The sequence below is a fragment of the Lathyrus oleraceus genome, chromosome 6 (genome assembly GCF_024323335.1).
Source record: "Lathyrus oleraceus cultivar Zhongwan6 chromosome 6, CAAS_Psat_ZW6_1.0, whole genome shotgun sequence".
Classification (NCBI taxonomy): Eukaryota; Viridiplantae; Streptophyta; class Magnoliopsida; order Fabales; family Fabaceae; genus Lathyrus; species Lathyrus oleraceus.
Genome location: NC_066584.1, coordinates 305,864,944 through 305,890,528, shown reverse-complemented (window position 1 = coordinate 305,890,528; position 25,585 = coordinate 305,864,944). Strand labels below are relative to the sequence as shown.

Here is a 25,585-nt window from a genome sequence, read left to right as displayed (position 1 = left end):
CAATTCTTTATTCCTAACATGACATATTAATTGAATTAACATGGCAAAGTATTAGTGATCACACAAGCCAAAAATCCAATGGTTAATCAATATTATATTTTAGGCATTTTCTCATTATTATCAAATGGATTAATCTTAAACATGTTAAAATCCTAATTAAACTCAATTAAAATCTAACAAGACAACCAAACAAATTCCTAATATTTTCTAATCATATTAATCAATCAGAGTCAAGATTTAAGAAGAATAAGAAATTAAAATCATGAAAAAATAATGAAGAAAATAAAATAAAACCAAGAATGGGCCAGGGGTTTCAGAATTGGAAATGGGGTGCAATAGAGACCCATGTGCGTGGGCCTTGGTCAAGGCCCACTAGGATTTGGTCTTGTCCTGGAGGGGGTGCACCGAGTGATTCGGGATGATTGCTAACAAAACCTGGTTAAGCCCATTATGTTAGGCCCAGCAGAAGCAAGGCCATTGAACACATGTGAGTTCAGCAGATCGAATGGCACATGGTAATTGGAAGGAAATCGAATTTTCAAATGGAACTAAAAAATGCACCATGTCTAATAGTCAACTCCGACGAGCCTCTAAGTTATCACCACCATAGGTCATCGCTCCGGAAATCGCCTTTGGCGGCGGTGGTCACCCAAAATGAAAATCAGAACCATCAAAACACTCACCTTCTCACGCTCTCCATGAATCTCTAACCAATTTTACCATGCTTTAGCCCTAAATCACTAACAGAAATGAAAACTCCAAGAACCCTAGCATTAAGATCCTAAATTACACCCTATCTATGAGGATTCAAAGCCCCCAGGGTCGGGGCTTTGAATCTCCTCCCTAATCCTCACATGTTGGTAACTGGAATTCAAAGAAAAAGGAAGACTTTGCGGATTACCTTACCGAAATTTCTTGAAGATGATGATGAACACATTTCAGGTGAATACTTCGAATATTTCTTTATCTTGATTCTTCTTGAAATTATTCTCCTTCTTCTCTTCTCCTTTTCTCTTTTGATTTGTTCAGAAGGTGAATGCAAATTGAGTGTTGTGAGGTTCTGGTGTTGAGAGGGTGATGAAGTGTGATGAAGATTTGATGGGGATTGCAGGTTAGTGATGAAGCTGCTTAGAGAGAATTATGTGAGGGCTTGTGATTGGATATGAGTGAGAGTGAAAAATGAATGATTTGAGGATGTTTTGATGAATGATTGAGGATGAGGGTGAATGATGATTCTCTCAAGTTTCAAATGTAGAGTGAGAATTGAATGATTTATTAAGAGTTGTGTGAGAGTTTTTATGATGAATCATTGGCCTACTCAGAATGAAATGATTGGATCCATTTATAGTTGGTTAGGGCTTTGGAGTTTGTGAAATTCGGTTATGAAATTGTGTTAGGAGTTGGTTAGAGTTTGTTAGGGATTGTGGGATTCAATGCAAGTGGTTTGTTGTCCTGTTATTCTGTTTTGTTGATCCCTAGGCCAAGTTAGTTAGGTTTTAGTTAGATTCTGTTAGGTTAAGTGATGAGTGAGGTTAGTTGTTGTTGTTTTTTTGAATTGACATTATTCAATTGTGGGCTTGGTTATATTGTGATGCCTCTCTATGATCCAGTTGTGTGACTTAGTCTGCAACATGCTTCTTCTAAGGCCTGAATGCTGCTAGGTGCATTGGTATGGTTGTAACCGGCCTCATGTATCCCTGCTCATGGTTTATGTTCTTTTCGTGTCCAACTGCAGTTTCGATGCTTTAGTTGCAATTGATACATTGCAGATTCATTTGTGATGCACTGTGAATTTGTTGGCTTTGCAGGTTTAGGCTTGGTATTGCCTCATTTCTTAATTGTTGCATTAGTTTATTCTTTGTCATGGCCTTGTTTTGAACTGCTTTGCTATTTTTCCATGTAGTTATTTGGATTATCTGGAGTGTTGTGTGATGATTATCATAGCCATGATGTGTAGCATGTCTGCATTAGGTTCAACTGCCAACGTATGGTAATTGGTATGTTAATCACTGCTATGAATGTTGTGTGAATCATTGGCCTATCATTTGCTTTGGTTGTAGCCTGTTTGCATGATGTTGATGTTATTGCAATGATGGTTTTGCATATAGTTTGTGTTACATGATATTTGTTGCATTGATGACTTGCTGCAGGACATTCATGACCGCTTGATGACTTAGCTGCGGGATTGTATGCAATGTCGTGGTTGTGTGGATTGTGCATGTCTGAGTTTGCAACAGGTGTGGCGTATGATTCATATTTATGTCTTGCCTGGATTCTGATCTAAACCTTGGCCTTTATTGCAGGTTAGACTTATACCATGTTGCATTTCCTTGGTCATGTGCTTGATGATGCAACATGTTTGGCTCGTGACTTGGCCCTTGTTGCATGTTGTAGGTGTTTCTAAATATTGAAGTGTTTGGTGTGTTGTGAGGCAAGGTTTGCATTTTGTCTTGCCTTGTGAACTGAACTTGTTGCAGGTATGTGTGCTTCAATACTTGATGCAGGGTTAGCATGGTTTTTCGCAAGTGTAACTTGGTATGTTTGGGTGCATACTGCAGATTTAGCATGGTTGTAGTCATGACTTGTTAGGCATGGACTTGGCAAGGTTGTGGTTGTTGCAAGTTCCTGTTTTACTGCAGGTTTGTTGCAGGATTTGGTGTGCCTTGGCTCATGTTTATGTTTTGCTTGTAGCATGGTGCTTGGAATGAGGCTTATGGTTCATTGCATTTGGATGATTGAACATGGTTTTCTTCTGACTTGGATTTCTTTGAATGATTGGTCATGGTTATGTTTTGTTAGCATTATGTTTACATGACTTTGTTAGATGTATGGTTGTATGGTATGCTTGTGAATCTCTTGGTTCTTTTGTAGGATGGTGCAAACAATGGACATATCTTACACTTGAATAAATCAAAAATAATTCAAGAACATAGAAGCATGGTAGACACAAAGGGTTGGGAACAAGAAATTAGGGTTTGAGGTGTAAGATAGGACAGTTGACTTTGGTCAACTGGTTGACCAAAAAGTCAATAGATGACCAAAAGTCAACTTAGGTAGAAAATGGTCAAATCTTTGTAATTTTTCCAATGTATAGACATTTTGATGATTGTAATTGATATTTGTTTATGAATGAATGGAAAGAATTAAAGTGAAATGAATTGAATGTATGAAATATATTGAATTGTATGGAAATGTATGAATGAACCAATCACATAATCAAACCCAAATTCCTTGAAATCAACCCTTGAATGGATGATGGAGTGAATGGTGAATGATAAGACTTAGATGAATCACATTAGCATGAACCAATGGACAACAACTATGACCTAGACAATGGATGTGAAATGGATGTGGATGATATAAGACTTAGATGAATCACCTTAGGCCTTAGCATGGACCAATGGGCAATGAGATTGCATGGACCAATGGACACATCATGAACACACCATGAGAAAACTATGCACTGGAAATGAACATATGAAATGAACATAAACAAACCATGAACAAGCTATGGGTTAGGAATGAGGTAATGACTAGATGACATGTCATGAATGAATTGAATCAAGTGGAAGTTATGATGACATGAAAATGGACTTGAACTAATGAATACCATCAATCAAAAGATGAACATGCAAGGCCATGAAGTGAAAGATAAACAAACCCCAATAAACCTCCATAATGGACCATGAACAAGTGAGCCTTGAATGAATCATGGACAAGCAAGTGGAGCATACACAATGGATGATAATGAATCAGATGGAACTAGGGTTAGGTGCACACACAAGGAGTGTTGGCCATGAATTAGGGTTTGGGGACACCATGATCAAATGAGGATCCTAAGATTAGGATTTTGCTTCACCAGAAAGCCAAAGTTGAATCACCAATGATAAGAACATACACAAGCCTCAAGAGCTATCTTCAATTAGGGTTTGATTGATTTAGCCACCTTTGGTTGTAGAGAAACCCTGGCGCCCACTAGATGTAAGCACAAAGCTTTGAATCCATGATATATATCCTCTTGTACTGGACCAAGGACCATGCAGGTCGAATGAATGATATGAAGATATGCATATGACTAGGATTAGTGACCTAGATGAACTTTGTGAAGGGTAGGGTAAATTTTGGGATATGACAGCAATCAACAGCTACAAGTATGTATTATTTCCCATTGAGGATGAAAAATGGCTCATCAAATCAATTCCCTACACATCAAAGACCTCAACCTCTAATATGTTGTTCAAAGACATTTCATCTCGTCGGGAAATGTTTCTGGTGCATTGACAACGGTCACAGTTCACAACCATAACATGGACATCGCACCATATGTTAGGACAATAAAGGCAAGCTTGAAGAATCATAGTGCATATCTTTGACATGCTTGCATGCCCTCGACAAGGAGAGGAGTGACAGTGGTTTATAATGTTCTCGATTTCCTCCTCAGAAACGCAGCGGCGAAAAAGGCCATCGGCTCCTTTTTTAAAAAGGAGGGGTTCATCCCAATAAAAATGTTTTAGGTTGTGGAAGAATTTCTTTTTCTGTTATATTTGGAGGTAGAATTTTAGCTGTTAGGTAGTTTACGAAGTCAGCATACTAGGGTACAGTCTTGTGTACTAAGAAAGCTTCTTCTTCTATCTCGTTCTCAATGTTTGAGTTTTTTGCTTTAAGATGTTCATGGTAGTGCTCATAACTCATTCCTTCGATGTCAACTTACGCAACTAGTCTATCATAAGTAAAATCGTCATTTATGGGTACATGTTATAGTTTTAGATTCTCTAGTCTTGAGAGGTGGTCAGCTACCACGTTTTCGGTTCCCTTCTTGTCTCGGATTTTCAAATGGAATTCTTGTAACAATAGGATCCACTGGAGTAAGCTTGTTTTTGCACCCTTCTTGCTTAATAAATATCTTATAGCAGCATGGTATGTGTAGGTGATGATTTTGGCTCCTACTAAGTAAGAACGAAATTTATCGATTGTGAATACTACAGCTAAAAGTTCTTTTTCAGTAGTGGCATAATTCATTTGGGTTGCTTCTAAGGTTTTTCTTGCATAGTATATGACATGTAATTTCTTATCTTTACGTTGTCCCAAAATAGCGCCTACAACATAATCACTTGCATCGCACATGATCACGAATGGTCGACTCCAATCAGGAGGTTGCATAATAGGAGTAAAGATTAGTGCGTGCTTAAGGTGGTTAAATGACTCCATACATTTTTCGTCAAATATGAATTCAACATATTTCATCATAAGACCAGTCAAAATTTTAGTAATCTTTGAGAAGTCTTTAATAAAACGTCGATAAAAACCGACGTGTCTAAGAAGACTTCTTACCTCTCTAACTGTTTTAGGTGGCTGGAGGTTCTCAATGACCTCTATCTTATCATTATCAACCTCAATTCCTCTTTCAGACACTACATGTCCTAGGATTATGTCTTCATTCACCATGATGTGACATTTTTTCCAATTTAGTACTAGGTTGACTTTCACCCACATTTCCAGTTCCTATGATGAGATAAGGATGTCTCTCAACGGCAAAACAAGTACGTTGATGAAAAATCTTTCGTTTGACGGGGGCATAGTGGATGGACTCACACTTGAGGGGGAGATTATTGAGAAACAAGCGTGAGTTGTGTTGAGAAACAAATGTGAGTTCTAAGTCTCACATTGCTTAGAAAAGTGGAGGTTGAGCACTTTATAAGTAAGACGAACCATACACCTATCACCTTAAGGTTTTAGGTGAATATGTGGTGTCTCTCACTTATTTGGGTGAGTCTTTAACCTTTAGATGAGTATTTGATCCAATATGGACGTTTTCCCCTCATGATGACCATCACGTAGTTGTGTCATTTCGTTCATTATTTTATTACAAATAACTATCATATCTATTAACAGAACTGTATAAATTTACTGTACAGTTATCACTATCTCCGGAAGAAATCCAACACCTTGCTTTGATGAGAATTGAGAAACAACTTTAAAAAAATAAAAAAAAGCTTGAAAGACTTTATACCTATAGCATATCAATGGCTTAATTTATAAGTATTTTATTTATACAGAAAATTACTCAACAATTAAATGCATTATTTTATCAAATTACATACTGTACTCTTCAATGCATGTCTTCAAACATATTAGCATGATTAAAACAAATTTTCCTATTCATTTTAAGCACTGATTCTAATTATTAGGATTACTGCAACTGAAATTCATGGCGGTATTCAGTTGTGCCGCTTAACTTCATGCCAGGTATAGAGTACGTTAGCAATTTTTATGTTGGACATATATCACCGCCGTTCAGTTTTTCAAAGATATGTCGGTACTGATACGTAGCCGGGAATTGTATTGTTATGGCTGGGCAATGAGTTTGCAACAGTACTCGGAACTGTTATTTTTATTCATGGCAATAATACACTCGCGTAAATTATTAGGTATGAGTCATGTTTTTCTGCCAGTACATTTCTTTTATTTCTTTATGCAACAGTAGCCAGTACACTAGTGAATGTTTTCACTACCATAATAGTTATAAACATGTACGAAAAACTTTTTATGTGTGTCTACGAAAAACTTTCTATTTATATCGTAACTACGAGTTAATGTTTCTCATTTCCATTATGGATAGAATAACAACTCCATTTTTAAAGAAATCATGTATGCAGTTACCGAATAGAAAAGAGGTGGGCTTTTTTTTATGCGGTTAAGGTGGAATTGGGAAGACTTTCGTATGAAATACATTATCAGCACCTTTACGTTTAAATCGCAACATTGTTTTGAATATTGTTTCAAGTGGAATTGCAAATCTACTTTTATAAGGAAGAAAAACAACATATTTCAGATTCAAAATTCTTGTACCATGTCTAGAATCTTCTATTTGTAATATTGAGAAAAAAATCCGACTTTATTGAATTGTTGCAGATAACAAAGTTGATAATTTGGGATGAGACTCCTATGAGAAACAATTTCTATTTTGAATCTCTTGACAAGTCTTTAAAAGATATATTAGGTAATGACAATGTTGCATGTTAGAAAATTTGTGGAGGGAATTTTGTCGTCTTTAGTGGTGATTTCAGACAAATTCTACATGTGGTTCCAAGAGGACTAGGTATGACATTGTCCATTCTACAATAAATACTTCATATATTTTGGATCATTGCAAAGTTCTAAAACTAACAAAAAAATATGTGTTTGGAAATTGGGTCAAATTCAATCGATGTTGAAGAGATTCATAAATTTTCTGAATGGATTTTATAAGTTGGGGATGGAAAATTATTTGAATCAAATGATAGATATGCTAAAATTACAATTCCATCCGAGTTACTTTTAACAAATTATGTCAACTTAATAGAAAAGATTGTTACAAGTACTTATCCAAATTTCCTTCAAAATTTCACTTATACTGCATTCTTAAAAAGTGGAGCTATTTTATCATCAACTATTAAAATAGAGGATGAAATCAATGATCACATCAGAAATCTTCTTTCAGACAACCATTTTATTTCTACTATTTTTCCCTTTTTATTATCTTACTTTTTTCTATGTAAATGCTAAGTCGAATTATTCAACTATATAAGTGATGCAAAAGAGTTTTTGAGTAGTGACTCCATTGACAGATCAAAAGTTAATGGTAGTGATGGTTTTGAGCATTTAACTACTTAACTCTTGAACTATTTGAAAACACCAGGCTTGGCAAATCATTCCATGAAATTAAAAATCGGAACATATATCATGTTGATAAGGAATTTGAATCAATTTGAATGTCTTTATAATGGTACAAGATTGACGGTGATAGACTAGTAAATCATGTCATTGAAGGCAAAATTATATCATATACCCGCATTGAAAATATTATTTACATACCAAGAATGTCTTTATCTCCTTCTCAATCTCCTTGGTCATTCAAACTAATTAGAAGACAATTTCCCATTATTATTTCATTTACAATGATCATTAACAAATCTCAAGATCAATCTTTAGACTATGTTGATTTATATTTGTCAAATGATATTTTCAATCACAAACAACTCTATATAACAATGTCACGAGTCAAGAATAAAGTTAACCTCAAAATATTAATTCGTAACAAAAACAAAAATCATTTATCTCATACAACAAATATGAAATTCAAATAAATTTTTCATAATATTGTCTAAAACTTCATATATTTAATGTTTCTTACTTATTTACTTTTAAGTTAAACATCAACTTCTTATAATTATAATTCCATGAGATGCAATTTCATTCCAATATCTATTCACCTATAATTGATATGGAAATTCTGAACTAAACTATTTACAATTTATATTTTCGAAAATTTCAATTTATGACTTTTACTCATTTCATACACATTACATTCAATTGATAACATTATACGCAATAGCTTCTCAATTATAATTTCCTTTTATTATCAATTTTGTATATTCATAAGGTTTTTAATCTTCAACTTATTTAGCTTACCCGTGCATCCACTAATTTTTATTACTATAATAGAATGTGATTAGACAATACAATGGTAGAGTACAAGCTTGTTATTAATTATGCTCAGAAAAGACACGATATGTTTCACAGTCGGGTTTGGATCCAAATGGATCAATTTTCAAACCCGAATCCGACTAAATAGATATGTAATAACTCATATTTAGATGTTTTTTTAAAATTGTAACAAAAAGGCATTGGCTGTATAAATTAATCTTTGTTCTGATTTCTGAACACTGCATGTGCAGTTTTTGGACAAAGAACATGAGCTGTTATGCACCAAAACAAAACTGGTCCTCTCTTGTGGCATCTTATCCACTAATATCACAAACCAACAAATCTTCTCTCACTCATCCATTTTTTTAATAGAGATTAATTACCCTATACACATACACAACATGGAATCTTCTTGAAAATTAAGAGAAATTGGGGTAACATAATGATATTTCTACTAACTGAAACCCCAAAATTATAAAATATTAAAAAGGGTAAAATAGGGAAAAGCTAAAAATTATAGAAACAAACACACATGGTCTGTGTTGAGGTATATTCATAACATAACAACATAGACCCAGCATGAAAAATAGAAGAAAAAAAAAAACTTTTCCCCACGAAATAAAAAAAAAACGCAAAGATAAATATAGACCGTTAGATCTTTCCGATATGATTTCTGCCTAATTATTACGAAATATGAAATAAAGCGTTAAATCTGTCTCGTGTTCTATACCGGAACAAACGGCGGCGCCATCGGAGCTGGCTCGTAGCAGAAAGGCGCTGCCGGGTGCTGCCAGTTTTTGAAAGTGACAACGACCTTCTCCGGCTCGGCGGTGGGTCCTTGATGGCGCTGCGATGGATCGTGAGACGGTTGCGGTGGCGGAGAAGATGCTAACGGAGAGAGGAGGGGGATGGCGACGTTCCAATCGAGGGAGCGGTTGATTTGTAAGGAAGATGGAGCTCGTTTCTGTAAACGGCTTGTTTGGTTATGGGTATTGTTTCTCTGTGGATCTGCCATAAGAGGTTTAGGTTTATTGGGTGAAAAAGAAGATGGGAAGAAGAAGAAAAATAGTGGTGGTTTGGTGGTTATATTGTAGGGGAGGTTTATATATAAAAAAAATGGGTGTGGGCGTGAGGTGCACACGTTTGGATTCGGAAGTTGTGAAAGGTTAGGTCAGGTCATTCTCTTGTTCAAAGCTGGCTCCACCTCTCTGTCTTTTTTACAGCTTGGCTTCGCTGCCTTTTGTTGCTACTCTTTATGGCATTTACTAAATATTTATTTACTTTTATTAGAGTTAATGACTACTCATACACTTAATTAATTATTAGTTCACTTTATCTAAGATCTATTAAAATAAAATAGATATTATTTCTGATCCATAAATTCATGATGGAGAAGGTGTGAGTCTTTTTAATGTGAAGGTACTCCAAAGCTTAATTTTAGTGTTTATTGGAAATATAATATTACTACTCAACGTTCAAATCATTAAATCATTAAAGTTAAAGAATTATACTCCCTCCGTCTCATTAAAATTATCATATTTAAATAATACGTGGTACTTAAGAAAATAAGAAGATGGGTTGGTTTTAATGAAAAAATTAATTTCATTTATTAAAATATACTTATTAAATGTAATTAATAGAGTAATTGAATAAAGTGAAAGTTGATGAATAGAGGTATAGTAGTGGAAAAATAATACTCTCTCTATCTTATAAAAAATGTCTCATTTGCATTTTTTAATCTCAAAATAACTGTCATTTAACAATATCAATGCAACATTTATTATTTTTTTTCCATTATTATATCTATATTTATTAACTTTCATTTTATTCAACCACTCTTTTAACTACAATTAATAGGGGTATTCTAGTAAATAATATTAGTTTTATCATCAAAATCAACATATTCAATCATTTTCTTAAGAACCGTAAATTGTTCAAATAGGATATTTTTTATGAGACGGAGGGAGTAATAATAATAAATGTTGCATTGATATACAAATGAACAATTATTTTGAAACAAAGAAAAAGTGTAAATGATACATTTTTTATGAGACAAAGAAAGTAACTTGTTATTGGATTTGTCTTATTAAATTTGGGGTCAATCTAGAATGTTTGTCCCCATAGTACACGTGACCCTTAGACTTGCAAATTAGGAGATGATGGAGCTATAAGATTTACGTTGGATCGTCACATCATTACTTTGCTTGAGTTTGTGATTTGTGTCATGACAAACGTTCTTCGATTTATTTGTCTGATATATTGATGAGACTGTTACTTTTTTAGGCGTGATCAGGGATGTGTGAACTTATAATTTAGTTAGACATCGTCTGACTGTGATGCGCAAATGTAAAGTGTTTATAAATGTTGATGGAGCATTATCTTTGAACAACTTTTATTTTCCATTTTCATTTCTGATTTTACACTAGTTGTTTCAGCTTTTAAGTCTTTCTCTCTGTCATGCACCTTTGTTTTCCATTTGTTTCCTATTATGTTGCGTTCCTATCGAGGTTCATGTTTTTGTACTGTAGAAATGGTCAATCGAACTATAGTTGAATCTATTGACTAAGAGGACCATATATGTTTTTTATCCTTCAATTGAGGTTGTATTCTCTGAGGATTTGACATAAGAAACCTCAATTTTTTTAATAACTTATAATGTGCAGTTAAAACCTTGTGTAGTGTTTTATAAATCTAACAAGAAATTACATAATAATGATTTATCTAGTTATGATTAAGTGGGATATAGAGGTTGTTCGCAATGTGGTTTGGGTGGTTTTGACACTAAAAGTCATTCAAACCGCAAAAGAAAAAACATGTGGTCTGGTTGGGTTGGGTTGGCTTTTAGAAAAAAAATAGAATCAAACCAAACCAAAATAATGAGGTTTGGGTTTGTTCAGTTGGTTCGGTTTTTACTAAAAATATATTGAGTCATACATGCACATATAGAGGACAACATAACTTTGACTTTAGTCATTCATACATTACCAAATAACAAAAAAAATCATCATATTTGAATAATAATTTCTTATTTAATATACAAAAATCAGATTAGACAAAAATGGAACAGAAAACATAAACAAAATAGCATAAAACAATATCAAAAATATTATAATGGAACAGAAGAAATAGAGGAGATGAGATATTAGAGAAGATGTAAAAGAAAGAACAGAAGAGATTAGTGATTAGAGAATAAGAGGTGCGATAAAAATAGAATTTGAAGAGAGAACAGTAGCATAAAAATGAGAAGATGAAAAAAAAATAACATAAGAGATGAAAGATTAAAGAAGAGGAGATGAGATATAACTGGCGAAAATGATTATGTTTGGGTTGTAACATACGGAGATTTGGTTTTGTTTGATTCGGTTTTCAAAATACAAACCGCAAATTAAATAGAACAGTGTTGTTTTGTTAAAAAAGATGACTCAAACACATCCAAACCAAATGCGGTTTTTTGCGTTTTTTGTTTGGTTTGGTTCAACTAGAGGTTTTCTATTGGGTTGGTTCAGTTTTGAACATCCATAGGAGTATAATATAAGAGATGAGTATTATGTGTGTTAGGACGAAACTTTGGTGCATATGTTCGCTTCGATCTAGTCCATTCTTATGGATAAGTATTGGTTATGTTATTTTATAATGACCCTCATATGAAGAAAATAAAAGGGTATGGTTCATAAGGATGGGGGTGAGTTAGATTTCTTTTATGTACATAATATGTTCAAGAAGATTGGTCTTTGTATCCCATTTTCTAACATTTGAACAAGACGTGATGTGCTACCTCAATATCCCTCCTTCTCAACTTCATCCCAATAGTCAACCCTACATTAAGTGTGTTGAGTTGGTATATAAACACTTAAAAATTTCTAGAAGTGGGGATTGCATTTGAGGATATGGGGTCGACCTCCGGGTCGCTCTTGTTCATTGTTTTGGGTTACTTGGGCAGGTCTTCGACATGGAAGAAAGGGAGCGAAAGAGTTTATTGAGTGGGAGAGGTGGTCTTGGAAACATATTCATTAAATGTTTATCTTGTTATAAAAATGATCCGTGTTGTGGGTTCTTCACATGGCTCTAAGTCTAGAGGCAAATATGACATTTTTAGGGCACTTAAGTGTTGTGAGAATTGAGGTTGACTAAATATAGTCATTCATAATGACACATTTTTCTAGATCTTCGGTCATCGATCATGTGGTCCTTTGTAGTTAATAATAGAAGGCCTAAGGGTAAACCATATCTTTCTTTCACCTTGATTGCTTGTAATACTTAAAATACTTTTGTGTTGTCGTCTACAATGTCCAACTCCATATTCTAGTACTTTTCTTCTTCATTGTCTTATTCCTCTATTTTGACATCTTTTGCGGTGCTCGACGACTTGATTCATACATGTCGCATCCGCGAAAAACAACCGGCGGGCTGAAACAAAAACAACACAGAGCCGCCACCGTGCGTTATTTATCCCAAAAGAGGGAAAGGAAACGCTCGAAGTAAACCTGGGAAAAGCATGGTCTCGCGACCAAAGAGAATGGGATCGGGAGTCGGTTACGCAAGGGGAAGGTATTAGCACCCCTCACGTCCGTCGTGCTCGACGGGATCCACGCTCAAAAAATAGAAAAAGGTTGCTAAAACAAACATCACACACACACACACTGAAAACAATACAGGTGGGGGAAAAGAGGAGAGGGCTCGCTAGGATATCGCATCCTATGCCTACGTATCTCGTCTGGAACGAGAATCAGAGCTGCCGTAGTTCGGCTCACGCACGCCGAAACAAGACACACACAAACACAGGCAAACATGGAACCCGAATGCCAATTGTTGGACTTACATCGGCTTCCGAACCAAACAAACACACTCAGGATACGGACAACCATTCGCTGGGCTTACATCCATATCCTGACACACAAGAAGAAACAAACAACAAGTTACTAAGGAGTCGGGAACTCGAGCCTAGCAACTGTCAAGCAAACACACACAAAAAGAAAAAGGGTGCCCGGAGAGACCTCGCACGGTCTCCTGCCTACGTACCTCATCTGGTATGAGGATCAGGGCGACGTAGTTCCCCTGAACGGGAAAGAAATTCCAACCAGATACAAAGGGAGACACACTACTAGGGAGCTGGACTCGAGCCTAGATGTTATCATGCATCATTGCCCTATGTTATGGTTTGCTATCTACTTGCACAACAACAAGCTAATCCTAACCAGGAAAAACAAAACACACATGCTCAATCAAAATAAAGCAACATTCACAAGTAGCACACACTATATCCAGTCAAGTGAGGCTCAAACAAGGGTGAGGCTGCAAGAGCAAGCCAACTGTACAGGGTAGTGTTCGCTCTTAACCCTGACATTGAGAGTCAGGGTGAAGCAGATGAAAGGTGAGTGAAGGTGAGACTTCACAGCTCTTATCCCTGGCCAGGGAGAGCTTCAGACAAAGGAGCATGGGTTCAGGAAGTGGGAACCCTTCTACACTCAAGACTCTGACTCAACTGATCTTGGGTTAATGTCCCAATGCATCAACCCAGTGGTGTGAGCAGAGGGACGACTCAACAAGAATAGCAGGGGATGGATTGCACATCCCTTGGGTTCTGCCAATTGCCTTAATCAAGGTCTTTTCCTGCTTGGGGATAAAAATAAACAATCACAAACATCGCCTCTTAAGGAGGACTTCAGACAGGTGCCTGGCTAAATAACAAGCCAGGTCTTCCAGACTACATGGAGACAAGAGAGTCTACCTCAATTGGTTTATACAACCAAACAGCAGCATAAAGCAAGTTCAAAGATGAACTGTTAGCGACTAAAGTACCTGAAATCAATCTAATTCAGTCAGTATACCAATCACAGAGTCCAAACAAACAGTATAAAAACCAACAGACAATGTGCAATCAAACAATGCAATGTGCAAAGCACAATCAACTCAAGTGAGCCAAGCACAAGCTCAAAGTAAGTGAGCCAAGCATCCTACAAAACACACAAGTTAGTTCACAACAATTAACCAAATTCAATCAACTTGAATTAACATCCTCAAAGCATTTGCTTCTTCAACCTGAAAATCACATCCAAACGTGAGAAACAAGACCACTAGGACAAGCCTAGGGTCAAAAGGAGATGAAAAATCCAAAATAGCAAGTGAAAATTATCCAAAATCACAATCAAACAATTTAGAAACAAAACCAATTGGTCCCATGCTCATATCATTCACCATTATCATTTCATGAACAAAATAACACAAAACATGCAATTTGCAACCTCAAAGGACCAAACAGAATGATCTCACTCAAATCAATATCAAAACATTTCAATAAATTCCACAAAAATTCAAGTCTAAACAGAACACATATCATGTCAAGCACACCAAATTTCAGCTCATTTAGATCAAGGGAAGTAGGTCAATGAAATTCATAAAGTCCAGACAAGTTCAAGCAAGCCAACACAAGGCATCAAAACAAGCATCAACTTCCACCAATCATAAAACAGTGAAAAAACATGATAAATGAATGGGACCAAAGCCAAAATGAAGTTAAACATGTTAATAACCACTCCACAAAATTTCAGCTTCATGTGATAAGGCATGGGAATTTCATAAGTCATGTAAGTTGATCACTCAAGAAAAACCTAAAAATGACTACACAGCAAACAAAAATCCCAATCAAATAGGAAATGGATCAAAAAATCCTACAAAATATCATGGTTAAACCTAACATCTAGATGGAATCACATGCAAAAATCCAGGGCAAAAGACAAAGCATAGGCATGGAAACAAAATTCATGAACATGGCATAACATAGTGTGACACACATTGTCACACTCAACTTGATCACATCATATCTTTCAATCCAGAAAAGCAAAATTATCAAACTATACATCAAAATCACCAGAAAAGAGTCAAGAATATGCATGTAAAATTTCACACATTTTGGATAAGGCATCAAGATTTCATGATCAATATGGCAAAACATACACATAAATGACACATTCAAACAATCCCTAGGCATTTTATTTTTCCACACATGCACAAAAATATTAAAAATCACCATAAAAAACTACACATCACAAGGAGAATGGTGAAAAAACTCTCATCAAATTTGGATTAGAAATGAATGACTTATGAATTTTCTAAGATGCAAGATCAAAATGAAATAAAAATGGAAAAAAGAAAATGAAATGAAATGAAATTAATGCTGGAATGGCAAATTGGTAAATACGCTACAGCGAGCGCGAAACGCCGCGTTTCAATTTAATCGCTGGCAGCACGCGATTGGTTCTAAGGCGCGGTAAACAGCCAATTCAAACTCAAGCCAGGCCAGAAAGATCAAACACGCGTTTTGGAAGGGAAAATTGGAGCGTTCATCGTGTTCATCATTCCAGAAATTCGTCAAGAGCAAATCATCACGAAAATTGGCAAACTATATATCAATGGAATCGTCTAATCACGTACATCACGAATATGGCAAGCATTTGACCTAACTCTAACCATGCTTCACGGATCGAGCGAAAATAGGTTTCACATCCAAACTTCTAATCAAGATATCTCATTCGATTCTCAATGATTTTCAAAACTACAAGTTGCAGTGCACTCTATGATCAAAGACCTACATAAACCATATCACAATTCAAGCAATGATCAAGATCGAATTCTGACCTTTTGGATGATGTAGGTGATGATTCGTGCGTTGCAAGGTCCACAAGTTGAAAACAAAAGTTTATTGAAGCTTAGGAAGGTGAATGGAAGAGTTCTTGTAGCTCAAAGCAGCTCCAGCTCGAAGGAAATTCAAAACTCCATGGATGAGCAAGATGATGACAGTTCCAATTCTCCAATGTTTTGGCCTTGATTTCGTGAAACAGTCTTTCACAAGCGCTTGTAGATGATGGATCCAACAAGAATGAGCACAATAGTTGATGAATTCAATGGAAATTGTGGAAAAAAGTTTGAAAAAGTTTGAAGGAAATTGAGAGGTTTTGATGAAAAAGTTTGTTAGATCTGAAATTGTGATTTGTTATTATGCTTTTCTGTTATGATTATCATTTTATACCAACTCCTAATCCAAGAGTTAATCACAATTAGCAAAATTGGAGTGAATTAGCACAAATGCAATCTATGTGTAATGGCCAAAATATCCTTTTCATTATCAGTCAATGTAACAGTACCAAACCAGTTCAAGCAAGTTCTAAATGATGTTTATGATGTGTTGCAATTGGTCTTGTATGCAAAAGCCATGTATTTCACAAAATCACCTTTTTTCCCACCAATTTTCAAAATGAATCACTTGAAAAATGACTTTTTGCTATGATGATTTTCAATGAAATGTGATGATGCATCATGAAAGTACATGTAAAATGTGGTTTGCTCAAAGAAAGATCACCCAATTTGGCCATTCCATTCAAAAGTTATGCCACTTTGAATTTCAACATTTTTGGAAAATGATTTGATCATAACTTGCCAACCACACATGAGAAATTCATGCTCTTGGACTTTTTGGAAAGGTGAGAGCAAGATCTACAACTTTCATGTTGAACAAAATTTCATTTGAAGCATTTTTGGACACGTAATTTTAAGGAGAAAAACTTTCCATTTTTGGCAATTTTCAATTACAAGTCACTTTCTATTTTTGGAAAGTTTCCATCTGACTTTATTTTCTTCATTCTTGATATTTGAAATGTCAAATGAAACTTGTTTAGACATGAATGAAGTGTCTCTTGCCCTCTCCCACCTCCAAATCCATCAATTCAGGCACAGTTGACCACAGTTGACTTTTCTAATTGATAGATGAATCTGGCTATGCACTGATCAAGTTGAGCCTCAAACTCCTGATGAAATGGCTCAATGATGAAACCCTAGCTTCCATAAACTCCATATAATCACATGATGATCCCCATATCCATTGTAAACCCCATCTCCTTGACAAGCCCTGATTGGCCCACTACAGATGATTAGGGTTGACCAGTGGTCAAAACCCTAATCTCAAGGTATCTGATCAATCTCTTGAATCTCTGGGATGATGACAAAACCATGATGATGATGATGATGTATCATTTCAACCAAGATCAAGCTCAATCTCCTTGAGAAATCAAGAAACCCTAATTCGTACCACACATCCTCAGATGATTAATGATCAATCCAATGAAACCCTAGCTTGCATCTTAACCTCTTTATCTTCTGACCCAAACTTATGAGGATGACTTGTTCCATGTAACCACATGATATGCAAAGATGCAATTCCTAATGACCTAAAAAATGCAATGCAATATGTTAAGCTAGTCCCAATAGAGGAGGGCAAATTTTGAGGTGTTACAATACACATAATTAAAGTAGCTTATCTTAAAGGTAATAACTTTTCCTTCTTTTTGCTATGTTTTTTTATCATTCGTTAGAGTTCCTAAAGAGATTGTTATGGAGAATTCAAAAGGTGATATTATTGTCAAAGATGAATGGGTAGTTGTTGGTCTTGATCCTAGAGACATCAGTAAGGGTTTTCCTTTCCCAATTTTATGTTTGAAGAATCTAGTTGACACAAGTGACTTCAAGCAAGAAAGAAAAACTCAAACTTTCATTAGGGCGCATCAGCGTGATTTTGGTTATGACCCCACTATAGCGAAGTAATGTGGTGGTTCAATTCTAGTCTCGTGCTTATACTCACATACGTTCTTTTTTATGTGTTGGTAGTGAAACAAAGATAGACTGAATTAATCATCGAATCGACCAATATTCAAGATTCTAAGACCCAATGACATGGATGAATTATGAGACGCTAGATAAAGTTTTCATTTTGCTGGCAAGGCGGGTCTAGACCATGTTTAACGTCTATTGATATTAGAGAGGTGACTCGTACTCCTATTGCCTTAAAATTTTGGATTGGTATGTGGTGTCAATGTTGATGGATGATGAATATTTAGCTCATTGACACTTTCCATGTTTCCTAGACTCCCTAACATGTGGCATAAAAGTCATGGTTAGGCTCAATGGTCAATGCTAGTGATATGAGTGACTTACACTTGTTTAAGGAGATTTTTAAATTCAAATGTAAGTGGTTAAGCCTTACATCGACTAGAAGTGGAAGAATATGTAGTGTCAAAGTCTCTTGGATATTGAATGTCACATCATGTTTTCTTTAAATTATTTTTAATTAAGTTTATGCTTTATTTACTTATTTAAATGAATTTTATATGCATTGGATCGATGATTTGGTATTTTGACATGTTTATGCTATGTTGGGATTGGTAGAAAAGTGTTGATAATTTAATTAAATAATTAGGTAATTAAATAATATTGAATATAAATAGAATCTAGAGGTTTTGGGTGGAAAATAGAAATTAAGGAGAAATAAGGGAAGTGGTGAGAATTATAAAAGGAGTTGGGTCAAAGTGTAATTAGAAAAAAGCTAAATTAGGTTTTTTAATAAAAAAGGGTTTAGAAAAACCTAAGAGTTGTGAGTACATATTGTTTTAAGGAAAGAGGAAAGAAAGGCAATCTAGGCTTGAGGAAAAGGGACAGATCGTCATTGTTGTGGAGCTTGTTTTGCCTGAAATTTAAGGTAAGGGGGGATTACTCTAAATATGGTGTCAATTGCATGATGGGTAAGAAGAAGTCCTTATTCTCCATTAGATTTTTCCTTATTTTCTTCCATTGTTGATGTTTATGTGTTCTTGAGAGAAATATGTGATAATTTTGTTATAAATATTGTAGAATATGTGAAATTCGTGCATGGTTTGATTATTGATTTTCGTGTGCCTATGTATGTGATAATTGATTGAGTTGTTGTTCATGTGTATTTTTTGGTATTATGAGTATAACCTTAAGTTCGTGATAAAGTGATTAATTAGGTGTTTAAACAGTGAGTATACGATGTGTTAATCATGGTGTGATATGCATATGATGTTTTTTGTTTAATTTGGATGATTGGGGGTTAAAATCTGAGCTTTGATAGAGCTCCAATGGTGGGACTGCGTTCTATTTTTTTTCTTGATGTTCTGCACGACCTCGTTTAGCGAGGATGAAGCCTCGCTTAGCGAAGAAGGGTCTCACTTAGAGTGCATATGCAGAATGTGACTTTGTATGGTTGTTGGGTCTTGCTTAGTGAAGTTGTAGGTGGCTTAGTGAGCGTGACAATTCAGAGTTGCCGTTTGACTCAAAATGTTGGTCTATCTCTGATTTGAACAACTATTGGTTGTTGGTTGGTCGTGTTTAATGAGTAAATTGATATGTGGACATTTATTCGATATGTGCATATATTTTGTGAAGTGCAAGTATAATTATGTGAATTGTTGTGCATAATTGGCGATGATTGTTGAGATGCGTAGTTCATAGTGAGAATGTCGCACCGTGAAAAATACCCGAGTCCATCGCACGCTCGAAGATACAACATAGTCACCACTAAACTTTAGTTATTTCCGAAGGAAAGGGAAAATATTGATAAAACCCATGGGGGGAGAAAAAGAGTAAGGAAGTCGGTTACGCAAGGGGAAGGTATTAACATCTCTCACATCTGTTGTACTCAATTGAAACCGTTTTGATTGTTATTTGCATAAATGAGTATTATTATCTAAATGTTACTTGCGATTGGTGTTAATTAAGATGGAAAAACAAGTTTTTAATAGTGTGCTCACCAAGAATTCGAACCCTCGTGCCTACATATTCTTATAGTGCAATGAAAAAATCAGATCTTTGTAGTTCATGGTAGAAAGTACATATTTGTTGGTTGTTTTTATTGAACAATGTTAACATTCACGTTCTAGAAGTTAAACGTTGTTTGTATGCCTGCGCATGGGAGACTTAAGCGTTGTTTGTTTGAGGTAGAACGGAAATAACATGTCCTTTGTGAAAAGGTTTTGAATGCCCTAAGGCGAAAAATTGAATTTGATGGGTTGTGATTAATTTTAATTTTGAAAAAATTAATGCCTTTATTTTAATTGCCCGAAAGTCTATGAATGGTTGCAAATACTTTGAACAACTGGGTCAGTTTTCCTGCATCCAAAGATATTCAGAACAAGGGTAGGAATATATCAATCTCATCCTTCTCCATTTCTTAAGGCACATGGCGCACAATTCTAATCGTATTTTTTAAGTGTTTTTGAATTTATTTCGAAAAAGGTTTTAGTCTTAAATGGGGGAAAAAGGATGGATGAAGTCCAACAATGATCAGGGTCTTGATGTCCATTCTCCTTTAGGGTCTTAGAAGGGAGAGTCTTGAACTTGAGATCTGGTGTAGTGCACGTGTCAAGGTATAACTCAATCAAGTTACCAAGAGACTTATGGTCACTTGAATGAATGGAGAAAAATGCTAATTATCCATAGTAATTAATTTATCAAGAATAAACTTGATCAACTAATCAAAGAGGTGAACATGTCAAAAACAAACATTAAACACATGGAAATGTAAGAAATTGGCATGGCATTGAAAATTGCAATTAATCATGTTAGAATCTAATTTTAATGAAGAATTAAAGAAACTCCACAATTAAATTCTAAAAAAGGAATCTACTATAATTAACCAAATTAATGCATTTTAATGAATTATCATGAATTAAAATATGCATGGTCAAGAATTAAAAGTGTAGACAAAATTGACAAGAGAATTGAAAAAATAAGCATTAAGTAGTTAGCAATTAATTCTGCAGGGGTGCGTAAACCAAGGGGTGTACAACCTGGAAACAGAGGCTTTGGGCCTAACAAATAAGACTCAAACACAAATTATTATTGTTGGGTTCAACAAAGGTGTGCCAAGCAAAACAGGGGTGCAAAAATGTAAAATACCATGGGCTTAGGCTTGGCCCAATCGAAAATTGCAAGGAAATGGGAAAAAATTCAGCAACCATTCTCTCATCTACACATCATGTTCATGTTATCTCTCTCAAGAGCACCACTAGCGGAATTTTGCTCCACCGTGTCGGAGGCGACAAAGTTGACCGGAACAACCAAAAAGCACCACCAACTACTCCTCTCAACATTCTTTTTCTTAATATTTCACCAATTCATGTCAAAGATTAACCAAATTCCAGAATTGCATCAATAAAGTGATGAACCCTAACATCTAAAACAGAAAAATAAATGATGAAGGGGAAGAACTAAGCCACCAAACTTTGGGGCTTTGATTCTCCAATGCAAGAGCTACATTATGGTATAAAAAATTCAGCAAACAAAGAAATAGAAAAATTCACTGACCTGCAAGATAAAGGTTTGTCTTGGAAATTGTTGAAGATGAATGATGAAGAAAACCAGATAATCTTTAATCCGGTAAGCTAATCAATTTCTTGCTGAAAATGCTTCAATCACTTCTTCTTTCTTCCTTGAATATAATGTAGAAATCGAAATTAGATTGTGGTTGTTATTGATTATGTGTTGGATATAGTAGTAGCAAGGTGTAGTAATGGAGTGTAGAGGTCTTAGCTTAATTGGTGGCAAGCTTCAAGGTGAAGCTTGCTGCGATAATGGTGTTTTGGATCTTATGTGTGACGTGAAAGATATAAAATAAGAGAGTGAATTCTGAATTTGCAATAGATTTTTAGTGAATGAATGGTTATTGTGATGGTTGATGAAGATTGAAGAGTGTGATGAGTTTATATAGGTGAATTGTTCTAACCGTTTTGGGCACTTTTCAGGCAATGGCGGTTAGAAGTTAAGGCAACAGTTAGCGTTAGTTGTTTTCATGAGCAAGTTGGTTATGAAGTTAACAGTGTTAGTGAGCTGTTAAAATGTTAGTTGGAGTTGTTATGGAAGTGTAATAGGGACTGTTATGACATGTTGGTGAGGTTAGGATTGAAGTGAGTTAGTGTAGTTCAAGTATTGATGAATGTTAGTGATGTTTAAATGCAATATTGTAGGATATGAAGTGGTTATTTGTTGTTATGTGTTGCTGCATAATTTCATTGGCTATGCATGTGAACTGCTGCATGAATTGGAATTGGTTTGGATTGGTTGGAATGACACTGTTATACTGAAAACTTGCATTTTTTGGGCTACTAGTTCAGTTGTGACCGGATACATGATATTAGGTAACTGGTTACCACCATGTGGCTGATCAAAGCAGATGTAACCGGTTACATGATTCCGAGTAACCGGTTGCCAACGCGAAATTTTGTCTCTGGAGGAAAGCATGTGTAACTGGTTACATTGATTCAGGTAACCGATTACCAACGCGAAAAAAATGATTTTCTGGGTATGTTGAAGCAGGTGTAACCAATTACACTGATTTAGGTAACCGGTTACCAACATGAAAATTGACCTTTTTTGCTATATAATTATGTATTGACTCATTTGCATGTGTGAATTGAGCATTGTGCATGGTTTTTCTTGTAGCTATGCATGAAAGTGTATGAGTCATGATTTGAATTAAATTGTGTATGTGATTTTTGTAGGGCTAGCGGGCAAGACTTGGCATGGCATTTTGGTCATGAAGAAACTTGAGGGTTTGAAATCTCAAACATGGAGGACTCCTGAGGGGATGGGACAAGTAGGGTATAGGATAGTTAGTTGACATTGGTCAACTATTTTGACCAAAAAGTCAACAGCTGCCTAAAAGTCAATTGTAGGTTAACTGATGCGAAGTTGTGTAGTTGACTTGGATTCTTTTTTATGTAATGGAATTTTGAACATTTTTGTAATGAAAATGCCCTCTTGCAATGTCTTGTGTTTTAAGAGAAATCCCTTCAAATCTTGGTTTGGATATTTAAACTTGTACTTTAATGATCTTGAATAACTCTTGAATTTGAAGGAATGAATCTTGATTTCCTTGACGTGACTCCGAATTGTAAATCCTTGTCTTGAATCCAAACCAAACGGCTAAGTCCATAAAGAGATTAACCAAATTCCACTTGCAACCCATAATCGGGTCTGAGACCATGATGTAGTCCATATGATCCATAAATGCCACAAACTAAAATTAACGTTCCAAAGCCTTCAACTTAGGAGAAATGATCAGCACCAGTCAATTGTAGCAATAAGATACCATAGGCTTGGTTCTCAAGAATACCATAAAAAGAAACTTGTCAAAGACTTGTGCCATGAACAACAACCTTTAAATCTATGATGCTTGTTTAAGAAATGCAATTATAAATGAATGAATATGGCATGCGTATGCAGATAAATTAAGGATTAAAACTCAGATGGAAGGTGAAAAGTAGAAGGGGAAAATTTTGGGGTATGGCCGAGTTCTATTGTTGATGCGCTTAAATGCATGATTTTTTACAGTCTGATGTAGGGCTATAATCATTGTTGCGTTATTGTTGTTGTTTCATTACCATATGTCATACATCATATGTTACCGTTGTTGTGAAAGAGGCAAGTCACAAGTTCAGATGTTGGGACTAGTGATTCATCCTGAGCTCAGATGAAGGGCTCAGGGTTTAGATGTTGAGACCCGGTTCGTATGAAGAACCTTTGTTGAGTTAGTACCATATGTATGAGTTAAGTCGTTGTTGCATTGCATTACATAAAGGTTGTGCAGATGAGTTGTTTTGGGTGTTGTTGAGTAATTTTTGTGTTGCTTTATGTAATTAAAATGTATGAACGTTGATGTTTTTCCTTTATGCTACCCTTGCATTATTTTTCACCATTATATATTTTGAGCATATTCTCACCCTTTTGTTTTATTATGGTGTTCTGTTCTCCTTCTTTGGGTACAGACAAGCAAGTAGATGAGTAGCTACTCTTGAGTTGAAGAATGGCGTTGAGTCTATTCTTCTTTTCCAGTTTTATGTGGTTTATATTATGTTTCTCTAATATGTACACTGGGCGGGTGAACATTATGTTTTATTTTATTCTAAGTTATTGTTGGCGAGATTAAATGTTATAACTCAAGATTTTGAGTTGCTTCAATATTGAAGGCATATTTCCCTTATTGAGTTTAATTTTAAATGAAAGTTATGTTTGAACTTATTTGATTGAGTAGTTGTGTTTAATTATTAATTCCGTTGCGATAATCCTAAGTAAGTGAGCATGTGATGACATGTGTTTTGAATTAAATGTCTTATTTTAATAAGTGTCACATAGCAGGTTGTTTGTGGGGATTGCATGACATCCTATGTGAAATAGTTGTTTTGCTGTCTGCCTTCCTTTATAGCCTTTTGCACCAATTTATAAGAACAAGATTTGGTTATGCATCTGGCCTTTAGTTTTAATGATAACAATGCATTGTTTCTTAGAGAATAATTGTGTACACTAATGGTTTTTATCTAGTGTGTAGAATTTGTTAACAGGTTTTGACTCTAAAGCATTGACGTGTGACGTCATCAGATTCTGGAATCAACACACTCTGACTCTGAAGAGATACAAGTGCTTTACAAGATATTGTCAAGTTCTAGAAAGCTCATAGGCAACGGTTTTAATGAGTGTTTGTGCTAAAGCTTCTGACTATGACTCTGATTGAAGAGCCTCTAAAGGATTGTCATCCTTCAAGTTTTGCGCTCATGTTTTAAAGATTCTGAAGAACAAGATTTGAAGACTCTAAAGACCAGGTTCTGAGGAACTATATCAAGACTCTAAAGACCGAGGTTCTGAAGATTTTTTCAACTTGTCTCTTGATCCTTCTAAGTATGCTTCAATATCATTTCATCAGAAGCCTATGAAGATTAGAAGATAAGATCAAAAGGTTTTACATCAAAAAAATGGTACACAATACAAGATCACTCTTCCCTCCACTATGCTGCTTTTTTGAGATAAGGACAGTACTATTGCACGATTTTGTCTCCTATATGCAAACTGTTACACAAAAAGACAACTACAATTTGCTATTCTAATTCTACCCTCCAACATTTCTTTTAATTTCCTATATAAAGAAGTCTTGGATGAATTGAAGAAGTGGCTCAAGCTAATTCACTGTGATATACTATGCTCATACACACGCTCTTGTTATAGTTAATATTTTATGTGTACAGTCTTTGTAAACACACAAGAGTCGTTGCTCATTATTGTGTGAGACATTTATTGTATTTAACTTGTGTTAGTCTGCTTTCTTAGAAGCATTCTTTGTAAACACAAACTTGTAAATCTCAAAGTTGTTTGAGTGGTTTCCTTGAGTGACTAGGTTATAGTCAAATAGAACCAAGAAGACAAAGACAGTTTATCTTTATGGTGTATGTAATCAATTTTGGTTATAGTGGATTAAGTCCTTATTGAGAATGAAAAATCACCT

General features: G+C 35.3%; 1 protein-coding gene and 1 long non-coding RNA gene across 8 annotated transcripts; one reads left to right on the top strand and one right to left on the bottom strand.

Annotated features, from left to right (window-relative positions):
* The first annotated feature begins 332 nt into the window (after positions 1–332).
* LOC127093246 (uncharacterized) lies at positions 333–3,154 on the top strand. Of its 7 annotated transcripts, none has more exons than XR_007792488.1 (5): positions 333–942; positions 1,611–1,819; positions 1,904–1,997; positions 2,151–2,477; positions 2,559–3,154. It is a non-coding gene; the product is annotated as an uncharacterized LOC127093246 (long non-coding RNA). The 7 variants fall into 7 exon arrangements; XR_007792489.1 differs by having other exon boundaries at positions 378–942; positions 1,736–1,819; XR_007792486.1 differs by lacking the exon at positions 1,611–1,819 and having other exon boundaries at positions 402–942; positions 2,151–2,237; positions 2,304–2,477.
* Positions 3,155–9,190: 6,036 nt separating this feature from the next.
* LOC127095353 (uncharacterized protein At4g14450, chloroplastic) lies at positions 9,191–9,481 on the bottom strand. The gene has a single exon (XM_051034054.1). It carries the CDS (start codon positions 9,479–9,481, stop codon positions 9,191–9,193), a length of 291 nt encoding a protein of 96 aa, XP_050890011.1.
* Between the last annotated feature and the right edge of the window lie 16,104 nt (positions 9,482–25,585).